The 24,558-nt window shown below is 37.5% G+C and overlaps 1 protein-coding gene across 1 annotated transcript in view; it reads right to left on the bottom strand.

Moving 5' to 3' along the window:
* Window positions 1-24,558, bottom strand: part of LOC103511290 (trithorax group protein osa-like) — a 50,262-nt gene that overhangs the window by 1,778 nt on the left and 23,926 nt on the right. The window contains exon 3 of the mRNA XM_008476008.3: window positions 11,483-12,202. Coding sequence (XP_008474230.1) covers window positions 11,483-12,167 — 685 coding nt within the window. The 5' untranslated portion in view covers window positions 12,168-12,202. The remainder of the gene's footprint in view (window positions 1-11,482; window positions 12,203-24,558) is intronic.

Below are 24,558 nucleotides of genomic sequence, written 5' to 3'. Positions count from 1 at the left end.
CAGCACCTGCGAGCTATGTACTGCTAATTAGTAGCAAAAAAACTGCCTACTTACAGTTTCTTTTCGTATTTTTTTACTGCCTATCCAATAAATTTACAAAAAGTTCGTTCCACATTCAGCCAAAGGAGATTTTGAGCGCATTCTTGGACATACAAGACGCCTTTCACGTATTCGCTCAGTTACTGAGCTCATTTAGTGAAAGTTCAAAGGAGATTTTGAGCGCATTCTTGGACATACAAGACGCCTTTCACGTATTCGCTCAGTTACTGAGCTCATTTAGTGAAAGTTTTTTCCAGAAAAAAAGTTCCCATTAAAAAAGTTCCTATTTTGTTGGTTATTAATTTTGCTTCTCCGGCCTGATGGTGGGTAGCCGTAGTGATTGGTTTAGCTTAGTCAGCTTTCAAATAGGTGCTCAACAAGGATCCCTAGAGATAGGACCTACATACAGGGTGGTAGGATAAAGTTGCTTGACCAAATATCACACCGATTAAATTATAATAATAAATTAATAATACAATATACTTTTGAGACTAACAACAAGGCGAGGTTAATGCTGGAGGCGTTCTCTACCACCTAACCCTTAAGCTATCCCTTCCACACATAGTCAACGGCCATCGATCGATGACTGAAACCGTCCCAAGGATCCCCTTTTGTGCCAATTTTTTTCGCTCTAAACTTTTCTTATTGGATGTAAAGGTGCATCTACACTACTAACAATTGACCAACTAACGTGCATCTACACTACTAACAATTGACCAAAGTCAATCGTAGACTGGAACCCATATAAACAAAAGATTGATCAATTTCGAATTTCCAAAATCAGCTTAACCGAACACCGGACTAAAAGTAATGCCAATCAAACCAAGAACCGAAATGAATCAGCAAAGTAAATGCATTTTACTTTTGACGTTAAACCCTTAAAGAATAAGAAGAAGAAAAGAAGAAGAAGAAGAAGAAAAAGCTAAACTCACAATGTAACTCGACTAACGTTGAACGCATTCCGAAACCAAGGAGTAGAAAAAAAGACCATCTTTTTTAATGACTTCGTTAACTGTACAGTTGTAGAGGACATTCCAATGGCATTGACTATTCAAACTACTCAAAGAAAGTGGCAGAAAAAAAAAAGTCCATAAGAAATCAGGTAAGTAGATAACGAGATATAACGAGAGTGGACTAATGAAGAAATTGCCTCCAACATCTCTATTTTGCTTTATTCTAAGCTAAGAAAAAGAAAAGAGATAAATAGAATGGTAGTAAAATACTAGAAGACAAATTGCTTATTCCAGTTAGAATTGGATGAAATAGGTAACTGGATTTGAAATTCTAATAAATTAATAGAAAAAAATTGTAAGAAAGGTACTAAAAAAAATTGGTCCTGTCTTGGAATCGAACTAATGCGTTTCTCAAGGCTGTCTCCTGCCTCCTAGCTGCAATTTGTATTCACACACCGTCCACTTTGCGCATGAAATTATACATAGAAGAAAAAAGGATGAAGAAAAAATGAAAAAAAAAAAAATATGCATAACCTATTATTTCCCGCCATTTGCATATCCGCCATGAGAAAAGGAAATGAACAAAATAATCACACTGCCAAGTGCCTATCAAGTATGTGGTAACGCAAATAACAAAATCATCAACAACAATACAAGGAAAAACAAACGAATCTGAGTGTCTAACAGACAAAAACAGACGTCTCTGTAGAAGAATACAAAATGAAAAAAAAAAGCATAGATAGTGACTTAATGAGAAGACTAAGCAAGGCTAATGAATGTAACTATTAAACAAATTGAAGAACACATCAGCAACACGTTTCTTGCCAAGGTCTGACGTAACAAAACAGTAATAGATGATATAGCAAAGCAAAATGTGAAGGAAGAATCAAAACTAACTAGTGACGTATACAAGTATGAAGGACTTGAATAACTTGTGATCTAGGTAGGTACTAGTGATAATGACAGTATAAAACAAAATACCTATCGTTACCATAAGAATGGAAATAATTTCATTATACTGAACACAATATTATGTAATGGTAATAACAAAATAAAATGACTCAATAGAAGAAGGGTACTAGTGATAATGACAGTATAAAACAAAATACCTATCGTTACCATAAGAATGGAAATAATTTCATTATACTGAACACAATATTATATAATGGTAATAACAAAATAAAATGACTCAATAGAAGAAGAAATAAATACTAAGTAAAACTCGTGTCTTTAGGTATCAAAGACGACAAACAGCAGTGAAAGTGTTGAAATTATAAAAGGGTAAACTACATAACAATGCTAACATAATGGAATGGGATTGGAAACACGAAGGAAGAACATGGGTTTTAATTACATTATCATAAATAGTATTGTAATAGCTACTAATAGCATAGAAGTAGTAGAAACCAGATATACCCGCCATGACGACTCTAAAGATCTTCATAAAAAAATCACATAATATCTAAATACTCTCTGTACAGCATTGTGTAGATAGGCTGGCAGAGTCCAGAATCACTATTCGAGTAGCAAATTCTCGCAATAGTAACTTCAAAAGGTAGGGAAGGAACTCTTGTAAGTAGGTAAACAGTTAGCATAATGGAACAACTTGTTCTAAGCTGACAGTGTAAATAAAGCACTACTAATTTCGAATTTCCAAAATCAGCTTAACCGAACACCGGACTAAAAGTAATGCCAATCAAACCAAGAAACCGAAATGAATCAGCAAAGTAAATGCATTTTACTTTTGACGTTAAACCCTTAAAAGAGAAGAAGAAGAAGAAGAAGAAGAAGAAGAAGAAGAAGAAGAAGAAAAAGCTAAACTCAAAATGTAACTCGACTTAACGTTGAACGCATTCCTAAATGCAAAACCAGAAAACCAGTTTGAAAGAAGATCAACGCATTGGTCTCTGGTCTTAAGATGGCTGGAGCTTTGGCATGACAAACTTGGTTACTTCTGGTACTACAGAGAAGTTGGATAGGACTTTGGAGCTGTATCTAGAACCCGTATCTGTTTGGTGCTCTGTCAGAGGTTTGAGATATTCTGGTGACATCATAGGATACGGAACCGGCATAACATTATGTACCTCTTGAGTCTTGATACCACATAATATAATGTATAGGTAATGGATGGTCGTATAGGTCCTATGTACCTACTATGTATAATTATTTATAACCGTTATAGGTGTATGGTCTCTGGTCTTAAGATGGCTGGAGCTTTGGCATGACAAACTTGGTTACTTCTGGTACTACAGAGAAGTTGGATAGGACTTTGGAGTCGTATCTAGAACCCGTATCTGTTTGGTGCTCTGTCAGAGGTTTGAGATATTCTGGTGACATCATAGGATACGGAACCCGTATAACATTATGTACCTCTTGATTCCACATTATATAATGTAGGTAATGGATGGTCGTATAGGTCCTATGTATAATTAATTATAACCGTATAGGTGTAATGTTATCATATCCTGAACATATCATAATGATTCCCGAAGTGAACCATAATAGAGGAAAATTTGAAAAAAAAAAAGAAGAAGAAGAAATCAAAGGAAAAAATGTTCAAAAACCTCTCCATGTTGAAAGAAAAATGAACACCAGAAGATGTTCAGTTGAAAACTACAAGATAAGAGAGAGACATAGACAGAGAGAGGGGAGAGAGAGAGAGAGAGAGAGAGAGAGAGAGAGAGAGGCGCCATCACGTTTTCAATCAAATGCAAAATATGGTGTCACCCCTCGAAAAAAATCGGGGCGGGCGGTCGACCATCACTTCAAAATCATCCCTCCATGATGGATCCCTAAGGTCTCCTTTCTCAAAGGGTCTTCACCCAGTACCCGTGTCGCTATCTATCGGGAAATCTTCGAACTAAATGAAGCAGAAACCCAGCCAGAGAACACAGCAGGACTTGCTAGGGGCAATAAAAATAAATAAATAAAAATTCAGCGCTAATAAAAACATAAATTATTACTTTTTATGACCCCTAGGTAGGAGGAGAGGGGTGCAGGGGGTGAGAGATGAGGGAGAGAGGGGTGCAGGGGGGTAAGAGATGAGGGAGAGAGGGGTTGGCCAGAGGGGGTGGTGGGTGGCAGGGGAGGGGGTGATCCTGATGGGCCAAAGGGGATATAGGCCCCACATGGTTAAAAATTGGGTGAAAATCGTGTAACACGCCGACTGCCTCAGGGCAAAAATCCAGGAGTAAAATAGGAAGGGGAGAGGAAAGAGAAAGAGAGAGAGAGACCAAGGGAAGAGTGAGAAAGACATTGAACTAGGGAAAGATAAAGAGTATGATCGAGAGAAAGAGGGAGGGAGAGAAGAAGTGTGGTTGGATCCTCAAGGAGAATCCAAATAAAAAATTGAAAAATAAAAGAAACAATAAAAAACAGTTAAATATACCTCTCATCCACATGTGTGTGTGTGAGAGAGAGAGAGAGAGCAGGATAGAGAAGCAGAGAGAGAGATGTAGGGGAAGGAAGGGAGGGAGGAAGAAGGAGGGGAGGAGGGGAAAAGGGAAGAGTAAAGGAGAAAGAGGCAGGAATAGAGATAGATAGGCAAAGAGAGAGAGAGAGGGAGCCAAGGAAGTGATCTCAGACTGATATATGGGGATGGAGGGAGGAGGAGGAGAAGGAGGCGAGGACAAAGGGTTGGTAAATACATACACAATCATCTGCTAAAATATCACAAACAATAACAAACATCGATGTACCTACACCAAAAACCGGCAAATTCCAGAAAAATCAGCAAATCCCAGAAAAATCAGCAAATTGTTCACCCATTTCAAGAGGAATCACGGAAAACCAGCAAGAGACACAAGTTTTGATGGCATATTACGTTCAATAGTAGACAAAGTCCATGACATGATAGAAACTGATACACAATTTAATAATCAGGTCTCATTAAACCTAGCAGGTATTTTACAACTCATATGTGACCATAAAGATGAGACATTGAAAGTGTTCCAGTGAGAACCACTAGCACAAAACTTCCTCAAAAAAGTCTAACTCAAGATGCTTCCTCTGTTCAATATCCATAGTTTATGTATACAAAGCTTCCCCCAAGGTATCTGAGAAAACACAACTGATTGCACAATCCAAAGATCCAAAAGGATTGATCCAGTTTCTACATGACGCAAGAAATCTATTGTATTAAAAAGGGACACACAAAAGGGTTCATAGAAAGTAAAAATTTGGACCGATTGCAATACTTTCATTACTAGTATAGCTCCGCTATACTGTAGTAATAGAAAGTAAAAAAGTTTAAACGGACCAGAAACGGGCCATGGCAGTAAGCGTGTTAAACATGTTTATTAGTCAAATGAAAAAAACAGTTAAATATACCTCTCATCCACATGTGTGTGAGAGAGAGAGAGAGCAGGATAGAGAAGCAGAGAGAGAGAGAGATGTAGGGGGAGGAAGGGAGGGAGGAAGAAGAAGGGGAAGAGGGGAAAAGGGAAGAGTAAAGGAGAAAGAGGCAGGAATAGAGATAGATAGGCAGAGAGAGAGAGAGAGAGAGAGAGAGAGCCAAGGAAGTGATTTCAGACTGATATATGGGGATGGAGGGAGGAGGAGAAGGAGGAGGCGAGGACAAAGGGTTGGTAAATACATACACAATCATGTGCTCAAATATCACAAACAATAACAAACATCGATGTACCTACACCAAAAACCGGCAAATCCCAGAAAAATCAGCAAATTCCAAAAAAATCAGCAAATTGTTCACCCATTTCAAGAAGAATCACGGAAAACCAGCAAGAGACACAAGTTTTGTTGGCATAATACGTTCAATAGTAGACAAAGTCCATGACATGATAGAAACTGATACACAATTCAATAATGAGGTCTCATTAAACCTAGCAGGTATTTTACAACCCATATGTGACCATAAAGATGAGACATTGAAAGTGTTCCAGTGAGAACCACTAGCACAAAACTTCCTCAAAAAAGTCCACAGGAATAGTGGTAGATAGATATCATTAATATCCATTTGTTTAAAGGTTTTAATATCGAAAAACTTGAAAACGATAGAGATATGTATGTATTTACTGGGATTGCAGCATTACGGAAATGAGACCCACTCCATAAACAAGACCAAGGAGTAGAAAAAAAGACCATCTTTTTTAATGACTTCGTTAACTGTACAGTGTAGAGGACATTCCAATGGCATTGACTATTCAAACTACTCAAAGAAAGTGGCAGAAAAAAGTCCATAAGAAATCAGGTAAGTAAATAACGAGATATAACGAGAGTGGACTAACGAAGAAATTGCCTCCAACATCTCTATTTTGCTTTACTCTAAGCTAAGAAAAAGAAAAGAGATAAATAGAATGGTAGTAAAATACTAGAAGACAAATTGCTTATTCCAGTTAGAATTGGATGAAATAGGTAACTGGATTTGAAATTCTAATAAATTAATAGAAAAAATTGTAAGAAAGGTACTAAAAAATTGGTCCTGTCTTGGAATCGAACTAATGCATTTCTCAAGGCTGACTCCTGCCTCCTAGCTGCAATTTGTATTCACACACCGTCCACTTTGCGCATGAAATTATAGTAGAAAAAAAGGATGAAGAAAAAACTAAATGAAAAAAATATGCATAACCCATTATTTCCCGCCATTTGCATATCCGCCATGAGAAAAGGAAATGAACAAAATAATCACACTGCCAAGAGCCTATCAAGTATGTGGTAACGCAAATAACAAAATCATCAACAACAATGCAAAGAAAAACAAACGAATCTGAGTGTCTAACAGACAAAAACAGACGTCTATGTAGAAGAATACTAAATGAGAAAAAAGCATAGATAGAAACACTAGTGACTTAATGAGAAGACTAAGCAAGGCTAATGAATGTAACTATTAAACAAATTGAAGAACACATCATCAACACGTTTCTTGCCAAGGTCTGACGTAACAAAACAGTACTACCCCGCACCCCCGTCCCCCAAGTCACCGATGATGATAATTGTGAAAAGTCAAAAGGACACGCGCCAAAAAATAATCGGTCCGGGTTTGTAGAATTTAGGGGTGAAACCGTTCCCGAATTTGAAAATCACATTGGAAGATCGTTTGTTAGGGTTACGAGATTGTCCAAAAATAAAAAAGGGTTCTCTTTTCTAAAGTGAAAGTCAAAAGAGTTTCAAAGGGTCATCTCTCTAGAAAGAAAGGATTTCTTGGTCCTAAAGAACCTCAGCTGAAAAGGATAGCATGTCCTGAAGGCGATGGAATTCAATGTCAAACCTTCAAATTGTAGAACCAAGAGTCATCAATGAACCTACCTATGTACATAATTATGGACAAGAAGAAAATATCTAAAGAAAAGAAGAGAAGATCTGCAGAATAAAGTTTTGGAATCTGTGTTTTATATTGAATTGAGACTGAAGAACAAAACAAAAATAAGCTAGCATATACATACACCACCGAGAGATCTAGTGCTCTTTTTACAAAGCTGATTATAATGCATTCACGCTTCGGACCAACATTACTTCTAATTATGTTGTTACAGCTAATTGTAAGAGGGATATGTTAGTGGGTGAATCTAGTGGACGTACAATAGGTACTTAGTGGGTATGCAAATTAGTAGAGGAGCCTAATTTAGCTACTAGTTTTAGCCTTGCAGTGTGTATTGTTATGAATGCACACGGATTCAAAATATGCATATTTACATAACTATGCATATAATTTGAAAAGTGCCTACATATAAGATTAGTATTTTGATGAATTTAAAAAAAAAGCACAATTAAAATAATAGGTATTTGTTTTAAAATAAACCCTAACTGAGAGTTTTGAGAAAAACAATCGCAACGAATAAGAACCGTCCCAAAAATTCCCAATTTACTACCAGCTCAAGGGAAGTCAAAACTTCGCCACCTAAAAATTCATCTGTAGCCAAAGTCGAGTCAGAAGACTATTCACACATGCAGATAACATTTACGGATCTAGACTGGACGGCCTAAACCTGCCTATCCATTTGTATTTCCTTGTACAGTATCTACATTATTAAAACGTTTAGTTTGGGGCTATCACTATAATCTGCAAGTGTGAACGTCCCCCAATGTCTGCGGATAGGTCCAGGGTCTAGGTCTCTAGGTGATGACAACCCCATGCGGCAGAGGAATCTGGTGGTGGTGATGATTATGGTGGTGATGTATGCATATAATTTGAAAAGTGCCTACATATAAGTATTTTGATGAATTTACGAGTACTACCTACAAGTAGTTTATGTTTATTAGGTACCTATCCAAATCTTTGATAAGAAGGAGAAGGAAGAAGAAGAAAACAGTAGAAATGTAAAGGGCCAGCAATTAGACCTACTCTTTTGAAGTCGTATTAGAATTAGAATATCTTTACAAAACAATGTGGACGGACACAGTAGTAGAGTATTCTATTTGAATATATCTTAACAGAACGTATTCAATTGAAACATGTCAAACATGGCATCTATTAATCTATTTCATTGGTTACAATAATTAGTAAATTCCAATCAGAGGCGGCGCTCTTGTCAATATCATTGAATTGCCCATGTAGTTCTTGGTTGGGCGGAAGAGAAGGTACCTTGGTATGCTGATTGCTGATGGCTCAATTCACTGAATTCCGTTTCTTTTCACTATTCAATTAATATGAATAACTTTGCTACCTAAAAATACTTGCGCACATATTTTTCATCATATGCTATTTCGTACACATTAACAAATTGGAAAATACCTTTTTTTTCTCTAAAAAAAGAATTTGAAGTTAAAAAAGGTAGTGAAAGAAGAACTGAAGTAAGTTATAATGTAGTAATGAAGAGACCAAGATAAGATCCGTTCATATTAATTTATTCGCATACCAGGGAACATCAAAAAAACTACCAAGGATCCGACTGAATTTACTTCTGGTAGTTTTGAGTTATGGGTTCGGTTCGTGGTTTGGCTGGATTTTGGTAACTTGGTCACTCATCCAGATTCTCACTAGGTACGCTCACCGTTTCAACACAAAGTTATTTAATTGTATTTTAGGTTTCCTAACTTTCCATGAAGTTCCAAATCTGCCGAAAGCTAAATTCTGGTTAGAAGATAAGTGAAACATCATTTTTTTAGTGGATATGCCAAATACCCAACTCAGAACAGTATACGAAAACCTTTGGCAAATCCCGTACGCTTCCGAAAAGGGTTGCTAATTTACCCAAAACATTTAAAAATATCCAAGTTTTAGTAGCTCTCTCTACGCTAACACAAAGCGGTCTTGCTTTGAATTCCCAAACCACTTGTTGATTGTTGAGTTTGCCATAAAATTGTAGAGCAACAAACCTCACAAGAAGTCATCAGAAGCAAGCAGCTCAAAAAATAAATTTGAATGACAACTCATATGATAAATGAGTACACAACAGGTATTCTATTCGATTTTTTTCTTATCAAAGAGTCACATAATAATGCTTGGTCAATAATTGCTCATTCCCATAAAAAAAAAGGAAAAAAACATGACTGCCTTTTATCTTTAGAGGTACCTGTACACATTACGGAAATGAGACCCACTCCATAAACAAGACCAAGGAGTAGAAAGCATAGATTTTGTCTTCAGTGCACGTCTCTTCACCATGATGATGCAAAATCGATAACGGTTTCCAACACATTAGCTTCGCAAGGAGATAATTAGTAAATTGAATTTGAAAACACTCTACTCAATGGTCTCTGCAATGGGAACTACGGATATCATATCTTGGAGGGTTTCCGCAGTCATCATGGAAATTTCATTACAGTTTTCGTCATTACTTCGGGTCTAGTCATACTCAGCATTGGAGTCAACATCTTCGTTATTATCAGTATGGACCGTACAATCACATTGTAGTCAACATCATCTACTGATTCTACGGTGTTATTATCAGCATACAATCACCATGACCATCAACAGGTATGGACCGTACAATCACATTGTAGTCAACATCATCTACTGATTCTACGGTGTTATTATCAGCATACAATCACCATGGCAATCAAAAGCACTATCATTAGTATCTTAATCATCCTCCATAGCTACTGGCAGAATTTGCTGTTCGAGGTTGTTACTCTTTGTAAGAGAAAGTTTTCCATTGAAGTGTTCGACAGGTTCGATGAGTTATGATTGTTAAGAGATAAGAGACCATAGCTACTGGCAGAATTTGCTGTTCGAGGTTGTTACTCTTTGTAAGAGAAAGTTTTCCATTGAAGTGTTCGACAGGTTCGATGAGAGTTGTGAGTTATGATTGTTAAGAGGCACGAGATGGCAACATTGGGGATAGTCCAGGTTCCCCCTTCTATCTTAGTATCATGAGACGAATATATTTTCTTTCAAAGTAGTGCGTCATTGTCAAGTTGTTTTGTGAAACTCGAGTTGTTTTGTGGATCTCTGACTACAATAGTACCAGTTGTGCAAGATTGCTTGATGATCTGGTTTTCCGACAGTTCAATCCTTCGGTGTAATGCACTGGTTTTACTTTGATGATGAAAAGCTTTCTAATCTTTCCATGCGAGTATATGTTTGTAGTTTTCTAAATCTGTTTTTTCTAACTTGAACTTAAATGAAAAGCATAGAAAAAAGCTTTCTAATCTTTCCATGCGAGTATATGTTTGTAGTTTTCTAAATCTGTTTTTTCTAACTTGAACTTAAATGAAAAGCATAGATTTTGTCTCAGTGCACGTCTCTTCACCATGATGATGCAAAATCAATAACGGTTTCCAACACATTAGCTTCGCAAATGAAAAGCATAGATTTTGTCTTCAGTGCACGTCTCTTCACCATGATGATGCAAAATCAATAACGGTTTCCAACACATTAGCTTCGCGAGGAGATAATTAGTAAATTGAATTTGAAAACACTCTACTCAATGGCCTCTGCAATGGGAACTACGTATATCATATCTTGGAGGGTTTCAGCAGTCATCATGGAAAATTCTGCTATCATAGCACCAGTTCATTTGTTAATCTAAAGTGAGCTGGATGGAGAGAGCTCGTAATTTTCACCCTCCCATCTACACCCCTTTTAGTAAATTGAATTTGAAAACACTCTACTCAATGGCCTCTGCAATGGGAACTACGTATATCATATCTTGGAGGGTTTCAGCAGTCATTATGGAAGATTCTGCTATCATAGCACCAGTTCATTTGTTAATCTAAAGTGAGCTGGATGGAGAGAGGTCGTAATTTTCACCCTACCATCTACACCCCTTAGGAGCGTTCTTCACCCTTAGGCTTTTCTCATAGAGGTTACATTTGCAAAGGCTGAAGTTTCTTTTTTTACTGAGACCTTTATTAGTTCATACGACTTCTGTCGAGTAGGTTCTCAAGAGGTTCGTTTGTCCTCTATAGGAAACAAAGTATGGCAGAGGTGTTTTAACTGACTGCATTCCGAACCAGATGATATGGCTTACCTCTCTCTCTCTCTCTCTCTCTCTCTCTCTCTCTCTCTCTCTCTCTCTCTCTCTCTCTCTCTCTCTCTCTCTCCTTAGAGTAAAAATAAAACTATTAATTACAAAGGTCTGATCACTCACCTGGAGTTGTGTAAGGTGTTGAAACTGCTGTCTCTGGAGGTGGATAGTTCCGCAGGGGGTAACTTTCATGTGAGAAACTCGATGGCGTTTCCGCCAACATTCTGCTGCTCTTCTCATCAGGTGGACTTAGATAGGAGACTGGTTGCGTGTGCGGATGATAGTGGTGGGACTCTATGTGATGCCGACTAGCAGCGGAGGTGTAGGGAGGGTAGTTATTGCACCAGGCGCCCGTACTGAAGGCAGGATCTTGCGAGGATCCTGCCGTGGTACTCGTTGTGTACTTTGGATAATCAGGTGTGTTACTCGCCGCCCCTGGATTCCAGAAGGTGAGACCGGATGAGCCTTTCCTATCCCGAGCCGCATCTGACGCCAAGTTATAGTAGGTGGGAGGGTTGTACTGGTCAAACGTCGCGGCAGCAGGGTGTTCTCCATATCCCCACGGCTGAGAGGCATGAGAATGTCGGATAACGCCTGCACTATCACATTCCGAGTTGTAACCCAGCAACCTCTTGGCAGGTATGTGAAGAGGTCCTGAGTTACTGGTGACGGAAGAGGGAGAAGTTGAGGAGGTGGAGGAGGTTGTGACGGGTGTGGAACTAGGAGAGGTCTTGATGTGGGTGAGCGGCAGGGGTGGGACTGAAGGGGGAGGAGGAGGTGACTCCTCGTAGATCCCCCCATTCATCATGTTCCACCAGCCGCCTGTGTTGTTAAGTCCTCCTGCTTCTCCACCATCGTACAGAGAAGCGGCCGAGTCGTCAATGCCGGCCCCCGCACCCCCGTCCCCCAAGTCACCGATGATGATAATTGTGAAAAGTCAAAAGGACACGCGCCAAAAAATAATCGGTCCGGGTTTGTGGAATTTAGGGGTGAAACCGTGCCCGAATTTGAAAATCACATTGGAAGATCGTTCGTTAGCGTTACGAGATTGTCCAAAAATAACGATAATGTTCCAAAACACGAATCACAATCACGGAGATGAAACAGTTGATGTAAAGTTGAATCCAGATCCCATCCACAGGAGAGTCACAAGAGTTCCAAGTTCATGAAAACAAAACAAAAAGAAAAGATACCAAACACAGATTAGTTGGTGTAAAAATAATTAAAAAAGTCGAAATCGTAACACAACAGTTGAATTCGAAACAAAACGTAATTCTACTACTAGTATCATTAATAAAAAACTTATAGTAGAAATAATCATAAACTTTAAATATTAATATTTAAAAATACAAGTGTTCCAAAAGCAATAAAAATTTTATTACTGTAAAGTACTCGGTGTCTCAAGGTTTTATTTGTTGGGCACTACCTATACACCTCGTGTTTTATTCTTTTATTACAGACATTTGAAAAACATAAACAAATTTGCAATTTGTAGGATTAGGTATTGTTTTGTTGCACTTTAATTGTTGCAAATTTTTGGACTATGTTGCTGTTTATGATCTTAGGTCAATGTGTCTTCTCGGTCAATTTTAAAGTTATGGTATACATTTATATCTTGTAATATTATTTGTAATCAATATGAGTTTAATTTGCAATTTAATTTAGATTTATTACAGTTCAATTTATTGACAGTTAAACAATAAAAAATATAATTAAAAATGACTAGAGTATTTTTATTTAAATATCAAAATAATAGTAAATAACAATTTGAATTAAATTTAAACAAATAATAAGGTATTGAACAATAAAATTAACAATCGGGTTTTGAATTGGTATTGGAAATTTTTATACATAAAATTTAAATAATAATAGGAGTGCTTTCTATTTCTTTTCACGTAAACACACAACGGTTAATTAAATATTCAATTTTATTTCAATCAAAACAAAGTTTCTTGTTTTCACTTCGTTGTTTCCGATTTATTCAAACACCGGCGATGAACACAAATAATGCAATATCACCAAAACTTCGTCCAGTTTCCATTTCTATAAAAGGTCTTTCACAATAGAACTCAACTTTCACTAACATTTTCGAAAACTAAAGGTCGTTGAATAAAAAAGGGTTACAATGTCTATTATTAGAAACTCTTCCTTCGTTTATTACCGAAAAAAGGTTTAAATTACACAATGTTAGAGACGAACTTCATTGTTATCGAGAATGAAAAAAAAATCAGAAAAAATTATAAAAAATAAAAAGTCTATTTTGAATAAACGTCGAAATATTTACGTATTTTTTGCCAGGAAGAAAAGTTATATTGTATTGAATTTTTTGTTATTTTTTTCTGTTGAAGTGTAAACTTTAGCTAGTCCAACCACTGGAGCTTCGGATTGACTGAGACAATCAAGTTTTCATAGTTCGCTACGGAGGGATATCTAATCCATTGAAATGCTTATATTTTTTTACTTCCACGCTTCGGTTGAATTCAATTTGAAAGATAGCTCGCATAAAGTCTATATGTACCTTTCGTTAATGATTCCTATACCGTTGAAAATGAACTTTAGCTATGATTTTTACTTAAATATATGTAGATTATTATATTCAATATATCTGTGATTTCTAACATTTCCCCATTCTCCTGTTCTTGAATTTCACCTCAACATACCATATCAGTTGAATTTCAATATTACGCACTGAATCGATACTTCCTGTCCCTACCTTGGTAATCTTCTTTGTATTTTCCATGCAGCATTGAGCGTACCAACGCTACGCTCAATGCGGCTTCCATTTGTTATTGCTTGGAAATCAAATTGATTTGTGATTTCATATCTTTGCAATCGTGAAGAACGTCATTTACTTGATCAATTCTCTGATGGGCGAGCTCCTGAGAACTATGTATACCAATGGTCTCTTTCTCTGAAAAGTTATCAAGACTACTAACTATCTATCGGATTTGGAATCCAAGTACTCGTACATCTTGCATCTTCTATTGATGTTCCCTATCTGTAAATGTAATGTGATTTCATATCTTTGCAATCGTGAAGAACGTCATTTCCTTGATCAATTCTCTGATGGGCGAGCTCCTCAGAACTATGTATACCAATGGTCTCTTTCTCTGAAAATTTATCAAGACTACTAACTATCTATCGGATTTGGAATCCAAGTACTCGTACATCTTGCATCTTCTATTGATGTTCCCTATCTGACCAATGATACTTGGTTTGCTACAGTCGGACATTAGTCATATCAGTTCGCAATGGAAATCGACGATTATACTTGGTGATTTACGAGGTGATTTCATATCTTTGCAATCGTGAAGAACGTCATTTCCTTGATCAATTCTCTGATGGGCGAGCTCCTCAGAACTATGTATACCAATTTGTATTTTCCATGCAGCATTGAGCGTACCTACGCTACGCTCAATGCGGCTTCCATTTGTTATTGCTTGGAAATCAAATTGATTTGTGACTTCATATCTTTGCAATCGTGAAGAACGTCATTTCCTTGATCAATTCTCTGATGGGCGAGCTCCTCAGAAGTATGTATACCAATGGTCTCTTTCTCTGAAAAGTTATCAAGACTACTAACTATCTATCGGATTTGTAATCCAAGTACTCGTACATCTTGCATCTTCTATTGATGTTCCCTATCTGACCAATGATACTTGGTTTGCTACGGTCGGACATTAGTCATATCAGTTCGCAATGGAAATCGACGATTATACACCCCGCCGGGAATCGAACCCGGGTCTCCCGCGTGCAAGGCGAGTGCAGTGACCACTACGCCATGGGAGCTGACTGATGTTCCCTATCTGACCAATGATACTTGGTTTGCTACGGTCGGACATTAGTCATATCAGTTTGCAATGGAAATCTACGATTATACTTGGTGATTTACGAACACGAATAGTGTCTTCAAGAAATGGTGTCACTCGTTTCATTACAGTTTTCGTCATTACTTCGGGTCTAGTCATACTCAGCATTGGAGTCAACATCTTCGTTATTATCAGTATGGACCGTACATTGTAGTCAACATCATCTACTGATTCTACGGTGTTATTATCAGGATACAATCACCATGGTTTTAAAAAGCATCTGGCGTTTTAGTTGGCCCGTTTTTCGATTACTTTTTGATCCCAACAAAGTCTCCAATTATTCGTGTCACCGAGGAAATGCACAAGATTAGGTAAATCATTCAGTTGAAGATTCTAGTATAAAAAAAAAACAGCAAAGACGCCAAAGTGTCTCTCTATTTATACTAAGAAAACAAATTGATGAAACAGCCTTTGCTTCAATTTTAAATGTCACGGGCGAAACCATCGGAAAGAAACAATGTAAACAGAATTCACATGAGTCACCACAATCCTCGAAGATCAAACATTGACATTTTACTGCAGGCAAACACAAACCTCCCCACCGTGCACAAAAAGGGCAGATAACAGCGCCATCAGAAAAGTAATATAGGGACGAGAGAAATTCCTCTTCATGAAAAAGGGGCGAAGAACATCCTGAGCGAGCATGTAACATAATACAAAAAGAAAGGAAAAAATGGAAAGGAAAGCACTTTAATAGAGGGGCGAAGAACATCCTGAGCGAGCATGTAACATAATACAAAAAGAAAGGAAAAAATGGAAAGGAAAGCACTTTAATAGAAAAAAAAATGTATAAAAGAAAGTATGTATGAAAAGGAGAAAAGCATGGAGGAGCTCCCCAACCCCCGCAAAAGTTTGCTTGAGAGAAAAAAGGAGGAAAATTCGCTTTCTCCTGTGTACATACAAATATTGATCCGATTGTGGGCGGACTGGAGAAACAAGAGATGGGAAAGCTGATGAAAGCGGTAGGTGGGAGGTTTCGAGTTTTGAGATGGGTGGTGGGAAGGTTGGAGGTGATGGATGAAGAGTAGAGGAAAGTGGAGGAGATGAAGAGGGAAGGGTAGAAGACAGGAGGGGTTTGGAGGGGAAACTCTATTGTAATATTGTTCGCCTCATTTCCCGTTCGGCTTTTGACGCCGGTTGGGGTGATGGAGGGTTGGTGAAACATTTTCGCCCGAAGGAAAAAATAATCCACAAGCTATTGTAGTATTTTTGATTGATAAAGAGGATAATATTGAAAAGCTAATTGAATTTTGACTTTGTGTTGTAGAAACTATCGGTACACCACTTCAGTTTAAACGGAGATTTCTATAACTTTTGAAGTAGAAGATGGAAATTTTGACACATTCACCATCAAGATACCAATGTATAGGCAACATAGAAAGTCCATCATGTACCAAGTTAATAAAGTAAAGGTAATGGAATGTCCGTACCTACTTCTAGGCTACAGGTCACAATTCTCTTCGCCATACAGATTATCATGAACTGTAATCGTATAAGTAGTATACGCTCGTATACAGTTACACGCTTGTCATGTGAAAAAGAACACGTCTATAAAACGACTTTCAAAATTATTCCCCAACAGAAAAATATCCAAACTCTCAAAATGTTGTTTTTTCTAGTAAAGACATCTTTTGAAAGTCCTCATTTATAACTTCAAGATCGAAAGATCCATTTTTAATTTACGACAGTGTTCTGTCAGCTAAACCGCCCAATCTGTCAGAAATCGTTGAAAAACAAACATGGAATCTTTTGTTGACTCTACAAACTCCGTGCAACACCTTTCAGGGTGAAAGATTCACCCAACTGCAATCTTTGTCCAAATTTTTCTTTCTTCCAATATCAATATTTTTATTATTTCTCATATTCTCCTCTATGATTTCTTTGAACCGATGGATTTTTTTCGAAATACTTTTTAAATACAAAAGAATTGGAGTTGAATAATTTACGCAATTTATGAAGCGGAAAACCACGAGGTTTTTCTTTAGAAATTTGAAGGAAAGGATGCGGCTTTTTATATTCAAATTTCCAATAAACAAAAGCGAATACAAAAATTTGGGCATAAATTTTGAGATGACACCTTTTCTCCCTTCATTTTAAATACAAGTTAGCTAGATATAGGAATACTGTGAAGATATAGGTTAACAGCTTTCTGATAAGTGTGCCCGACCCACGAAATGCAAATAAACAAGAATAATCCATACCTAAAATTATTTTGAATATTTTGATTCTTTTCAGTTCAGAACACGAAGATGGTAAATGTTAAATAATGGCTTCTGAAAATCATCTTCTTTTGATAGGATTGCAATAGGACGCTTTTCAATCGAAATTCATGGCTTAGAAAATTGTTATGTGAATTTTTTATCCCGTTTTCCTTTATTCCATCTCTTTTATCCAACTATTGGATTTTATTTTTGTGAAAACAAGAATAATCCATACCTAAAATTATTTTGAATATTTTGATTCTTTTCAGTTCAGAACACGAAGATGGTAAATGTTAAATAATGGATTCTGAAAATCATCTTCTTTTGATTGCAATCCATGCGATACCCACATTGAATAGGTTACAGGACGCTTTTCAATCGAAATTCATGGCTTAGAAAATTGTTATGTGAATTTTTTATCCCGCTTTCCTTTATTCCATCTCTTTTATCCAACTATTGGATTTTATTTTTGTGAGCGAAATCATGAAGATTATGTAAATTTGCTTTATTCACTGCTTTTTCTGACTTATTTTCTCTAACGATATCGCAATTTATTCTTCTAACATGAGACTCATGAGAGCAATACTCTGTGCCAATGGCGAAGATATCAATGTTGTGGATGTCCATCCCACGTCCCTAGTACTGTCTGCCCTATCATTAAATTGCAACGAAGTGTGATAAAAACTTTAACAAGATCGCCTAATTAGTTGCACGCTGCAGTTTTTTTTTATGGCAAACGTCTTGACGTAAATTGCAATATGGGAGCAATTTTGCTAGGAGAATCTTGTATTCGTATTCAACTGAGATTGGTCCATTCAACTCTGCTTGAAATTTTTCCAGTTTCCATGTCAATATGGGAAAGGGCCATTGCTTTTGTATTGCTTTTGCTTTCCTCCGCTAACAATGTGTGAATTCACAAGAAAAGACCATGTGTTTCTTGAATTTTGTTTTGTAGACTATTTAACAAGATCGCCTAATTAGTTGCACGCTGCAGTTTTTTTTTTTTTTTTTTTATGGCAAACGTCTTGACGTGAATTGCAATATGGGAGCAATTTTGCTAGGAGAATCTTGTATTCGTATTCAACTGAGATTGGTCCATTCAACTCTACTTGAAATTTTTCCAGTTTCCATGTCAATATGGAAAAGGGCCATTGCTTTTGTATTGCTTTTGCTTTCCTCCGCTAACAATGTGTGAATTGACAAGAAAAGACCATGTGTTTCTTGAATTTTGTTTTGTAGACTGCTGTGCCATACATGTGATTCATCTTGTGAAAATTAGGAAGGTGCGGCCACATCCATATACCTACTCCGGCCACATATACCGGCCACAATCAAACCAGTGCGTTTGATTCAATCGCGAGACATCGTCAAATTTTATTCTATGGAATCTTTGAAAAATTTGAAGAGGCTCTCTATCTTCAGAGCTTTAGACCAAAGTTCCATAGGAATCAGAAGTAACTCAGTACTCTTAATGATATACTCGTGTTAGGCGACCTACATACGTCGTGAGGAGATTATGCCAGCTTTTCCATTATTTATCAAGAGGCTTATAAGCAGCTGTTCCAATACCATAAGTACTGTTCGCCTCTCGCCAATTTACCTAATGACTAGGAAGCTTTCTGCATCATTACTAAGACGCTTCCAGCATCATTACTGGGAAGGTATGTATCTACATCATTAGTTCTGTTGACACTTGCGTCTAATATTAACTAATGACGCAAGTAGTTTACAAGATTGGAACTAATCGGAAGGACTAATCCTTAGCAATAGAGGAAGGTTTCTATGGCCGATCCAGCTTAACTCAGAACATACCTCAGTCGACCTGTCATACAAAACAGAATGTAGGATATGTATGTATTCTTGCCTATCTCCAGGGCTTCCACAATCCGTATCAATTTGTCCAACAACATTCAGTAGCCAATGGCGTCACTTCAGTTCAGACATACCAGGTATTGAAGTTTGGACACTCCGAATAAGTTCTACTACCTACTCCAAAACTGTCGTCCCGAAATTGTCTAAAGCCAGGTTCAAAGTCCACACCGGTGTTAAATGTATTGATCAACTCCATTAACAATGTTGTCTGCAGTGAGGATGTGTTGATCCACACAGAACATTAGAATGATGAGGTAGATGAGATCTCATTGTTCCGAAAGCGTAGAGAAAAGTAAACTTTGCTTGTTCGCCTCTCGCCAATTTACCTAATGACTAGGAAGCTTTCTGCATCATTACTAAGAAGCTTCCAGCATCATTACTGGGAAGGTATGTATCTACATCATTAGTTCTGTTGACACTTGCGTCTAATATGAACTAATGACGCAAGTAGTTTACATCAAGATTGGAACTAATCTGAAGAACTAATCCTTAGCAATAGAGGAAGGTTTCTATGGTCAGACCAGCTTAGAACATTCTTACGTCAGGCGACCTGTCATACGAAACAGAACGACGCAAGTAGTTTACATCAAGATTGGAACTAATCTGAAGAACTAATCCTTAGCAATAGAGGAAGGTTTCTATGGCCGATCCAGCTTACTCGTAACTCAGAACATACCTCAGTCGACCTGTCATACAAAACAGAACGTAGGATATGTATGTATTCTTGCCTGTCTCCAGGGCTTCCACAATCCGTATCAATTTGTCCAACAACATTCAGCAGCCAATGGCGTCACTTCAGTTCAGGCATACCAGGTAGTGAAGTTTGGACACTCCAAATGAGTTCTACTACCTACTCCAAAACTGTCGTCCCGAAATTGTCTAAAGCTAGGTTCAAAGTCCACACCGGTGTTGTATGTATTGATCAACTCGATTAACAATGTTGTCTGCAGTGAGGATGTGTCGATCCACACAGAACATTAGAATGATGAGGTAGATGAGATCTCATTGTTCCGAAAGCGTAGAGAAAAGTAGGACATAACAGAAGAAATCCAACCGTTCTAAGACGAAACTTATCTGTTAAAGATGAAACTCCCTCAGACGAGAATCGTACCCGCGACCAAGCAACGCTATGTTTCTTCTTTTTGTAGGTCTAGAGAGGGTTGGCTCCGGAGGCATGGACGGATGCAGCACAGGACAGACTCAGTTGGAGAGGCAGTATTGAGCAGACTTAAGATCGTCTAGGCTAGACCCTGGTAACGGATAAGTAAGTAAGAGAGGTATATGGGCGGCGTACAGACCAAGACGACGTATCTACTTCACCCTGTACTCACCAGTAGTATCTACTTAATTCGCACAGTAATGCCAACATTACTATGCCATGCTAATGTTAAAATACTTACTAGCAAACAGGATTAGGTTAATGCCCACCATCTCGGCGATTCAACCAGTTGGTATTCAGCATTAACCCTTTGATGATGTCATGAGAGACAGTTAGGTTTGATCAAAAGAGACAGAAGAAAATCGGCACGCCGAAGCCATTATTAGTTCCCTTCGTCAATCATTACGGTTTGTTTATAAATTAAGGAGCGCAGAAGCACTTCGCCCTTCCAAGTCAAAATTTGACAGCGCTACTAAGAGATGTTATACGACATAGATCAAGGTTGCCGTTTTCTGGTAGTCGTAGAGCTTTGAGTTTATGGCATCTATGATCAGGAATATCAATGTTTAAAAATCCCATTTTCTACTAAGTTCCTATGAAAGCTGTTTGTTTTTGGATGGCATATGGAAATTATGGCAGTTTGACTGTTGACAAAATAATGTTCTATAAGGTTCAATTAATGTATGCTAAAAAAACCTTGTGGTACTAACGGGTTAACCTCATGATGTCCTCTTGAACATTCAGCCCAACAGACTTGGAGTTGAATTTGCTTTGATTGTCCCATTAGATCGTAAATTAGGACCCGCACCTTGTGAGGTCTGATGTCCTACGCGAAATCCGTATACTGTATCACATGTTGGCCTATTAGAAGTCTACCAGCAGGCGAACGTACCATGAGATAAATGAACTAGCCTACATGATGGTTCCAATGATAGAAGAGTATTGACGAGATAAGTAATCTATCCTATAAGATGGTTCAAATGCAGGTTGAAGAATCATAAATGAGATAGGTAAGTAAAGTCTACCAGCAGGCGAACGTACCATGAGATAAATGAACTAGCCTACATGATGGTTCCAATGATGGAAGAGTATTGGCGAGAGAAGTAATCTAGCCCACAAGATGCCTTGAATGATAAAGTATGAATGATCATTGGTATGCCAATACAGTTCAAGGAGCATAAATTCAATTACAGAAGAGTGGTTACTTACCACAGTACCCATTACTTTGCTAACCAATTTAGATTACTCAAATATTTAAATTGAACATGACTCAACTACATCTTGATCAACTCTGGGATCATCTTTGATTTAAAACATGGCGTCTGGGACTTAGATACCAAGGTGGATTTAGATACCGAGGTAGATTTAAATATTACGGATCGTGGTTGAAGAATTTTATATTAAGAAGGGTTTAAAAACAAAGATCGGGTTTTGAGTAATACGGTTTGATTTTTCATTTTATTTTGCAGACCTCCCGAAAATTTGAGGTTTTCACACGATTTTCGATGCCGCAAGTGAGTTTCGGATGCCACAAGTGAGGCTGTCACAAAATTTTCCAACCCCAAAAAGGATTTGATACACAATAGATTCAGTGTACTGGGAGTTTACAATAAACTTTTTTTTTTAACTTTAGGCAAGTCATTATCTAAATATGCAACCCACAACCTTACTCATCTATAAGATGCCGAGATGCCTAAAATAATTCACCAAGGGGAAGAAACCAAGAAACAAACTCGCAAGACGGGGTTAAAAAAAGAAAAAAAAAAATAAGCCTCAAGAAAACAATTCCCAAAAAAGAATTTGTCAAAAGTAGGTGGTACCTACCCGAAAGAAGAAATTCATAAAATAAAGAAACACTGAAATCCATTGTGTCAGAAGAAATCCAAGCCCATGCTAAAGAAACGAAAAAAGAGGGCGAAATCAGTGTAGCGTTAAATTACAAACATGGTTGAAGAACACAGCGGTCCGTTTGAAACCATTAGATTTATCCCTTCTAGAGATGGAAGAGAATTGAAGGCAAGGGGTGTACAAAAAACACGTGAGTCCCCTATTCCATGTTCTGAAATATGCTCTTATGAAATTGAATAGCTGCTAGTGGAGTGATTCGTATATCTCATGTTCTATGTGTTTTGAGTTCTTCCTTTGTGAGAAATGCTGGGTTTGGGATCTTTCTGTGGATTTCACGTTGTTAGGCATGTTGTGGATCTTAGTTGATGACCTCTGGTGGGTATCGACAAATCAGTGATGATAACTGTTGACAAATAATGAAAAGCTTCCAATAAGAAAAAGGTAAAAAGCTGAACGAATAGTGAGAAATCTCTCATCTTAAACAAACTAGTGTTCATTTCGATCCACTTATGATCACACCAGGTAACAAATCAATAGTGACATAAATGCATCTATCAAAGCACTTAAAGTCAAATTAGTCATAAAGGGCATAAAGATAGAACAATTTGTCAAAGAAGATCCTGAACAGGGGTGAAACCCTCTTACCGTTAGAATGAAATTTTTCTGAGACATTTACGAAGATCTTTTTGTTATTCTGGGAAAAGAAATGCCTGATATGATGTTGGATAAAAGGGGAGATTCAATGGATGTCGATACGCTGACCTGAATTAGAGATGAAATGGGCCCAGAAATGAGAGCACTTTTAGTTCCAAAGAGTCCAGTTTTAAAGTAGATGAAAGGCCGAAGAAAGATGAACTTGAGCAATAATACGACACTGAAGACAGAATGGCAGTCTGACAAAATTTGACAGCTAGTCGACAAAGAGATAGTTTGACTGTTAGAAGGTTCAAGGGAAGAAGAAGTAGAAAGAAAGTAGGAAGAGGACAGAAGAAGACCAAAAATACATAGAAGCTAAATTGAATTTTTGAGAAATCCAACAAATTAACAAATCCAATTTTTCATCCAAAACTTCTTCTTTGATGGTTTTACCCGAAAATATCCCCACTTTTGACTAAAAGGTCCCCAGAAGAAGGTACAATTTGTTACATTGTAATTTTCAAGACCCTTCTCTCCTTTTCAGCCCCTGTTTTCTATTTTCTTGAGAAATTTGTTCCAATCCATAGTGGATCATTGTTACCCATATTGTTTTCTTTGACATTGTTGATGGAAATATTAAATGTTTTCAAATATTGGAGACTTGTGTGTTCACGGGAAATTTGTCAGTCCCCATGTTTTATTCGTAGGGGCAATTTTTGACTTCGTTTACCTACCCTTGTTTGTAAGACGTTCCTTGTACCCCCTTGGATTGCAATGCATTTGTGATACTTTTTTCTTAGGTCATTTACATTTTTTCCCTTTTCTTTTCATTCTTTTACGAATATCTGTGTTGAACTTCTAATTTATTCTATCTTTTCAATGACGTTATCTTGTTTCTCCATCACCATAGGAATGTGTGCCCCTTCATTTTGAAGAAGGTATGCAAAAAGAAGAGCACCTATTTTACTATTTTCTCACCCCCTCAGAAATCCATGACTGTCCTTTTTCCTTCTTTGTAGTAAAAGTTACACAACTGGACAAATATTTACTCTGATGATTTATTTTGATGATATAAGAGTCATAAGACAGATTTCGAACGAAAACATTGGGACAACTCAAAGCAAACACGACAATATGGGGGGTAAATCGCACTCGATTTCCGCTCACAACGGTTTTCTGGGACTTTATTTCAGTTTGGATTTCTGAACATAACATTTTTCTTCATTGTGGGTTCACTTATTACTTTTTTTTTAATACAGGATGGACTGTCGGATCGAAGAGAGAAGGACAAGACAGGAGAAAGGCAGCCGTTCCGAGAACGAATCTCATCTGTTTAGGATAAAGTTTGGGCCGGGCTGGTGGGAAAATGGGAACCTAATGGAAACTTAGAAATTTTCAGGGAATAAGGAATACAGTGTCTTATCAATCGATGTCTTATCAGTGGTAATGGTAAGTTACCTCTTTTTATTCAGCACCTACCTTTATGTCACCCTGTATGAGTAAAGGAAATAACTGAAATGGGGGTGGTGAAGGAGGGTGGGAGGGGGGGATATCTGACATGACATGTTATCTTGCAAGAAACACAAAATATTCCCCCCCCTACTTTCCTCCCCC

The sequence above is a fragment of the Diaphorina citri genome, unplaced genomic scaffold (assembly GCF_000475195.1).
Source record: "Diaphorina citri unplaced genomic scaffold, Diaci psyllid genome assembly version 1.1 scaffold697, whole genome shotgun sequence".
NCBI classification, from domain to species: domain Eukaryota; kingdom Metazoa; phylum Arthropoda; class Insecta; order Hemiptera; family Psyllidae; genus Diaphorina; species Diaphorina citri.
The sequence above is the reverse complement of the archived record's forward strand: the minus strand, read 5'-3'. Positions and strand labels throughout refer to the sequence as shown.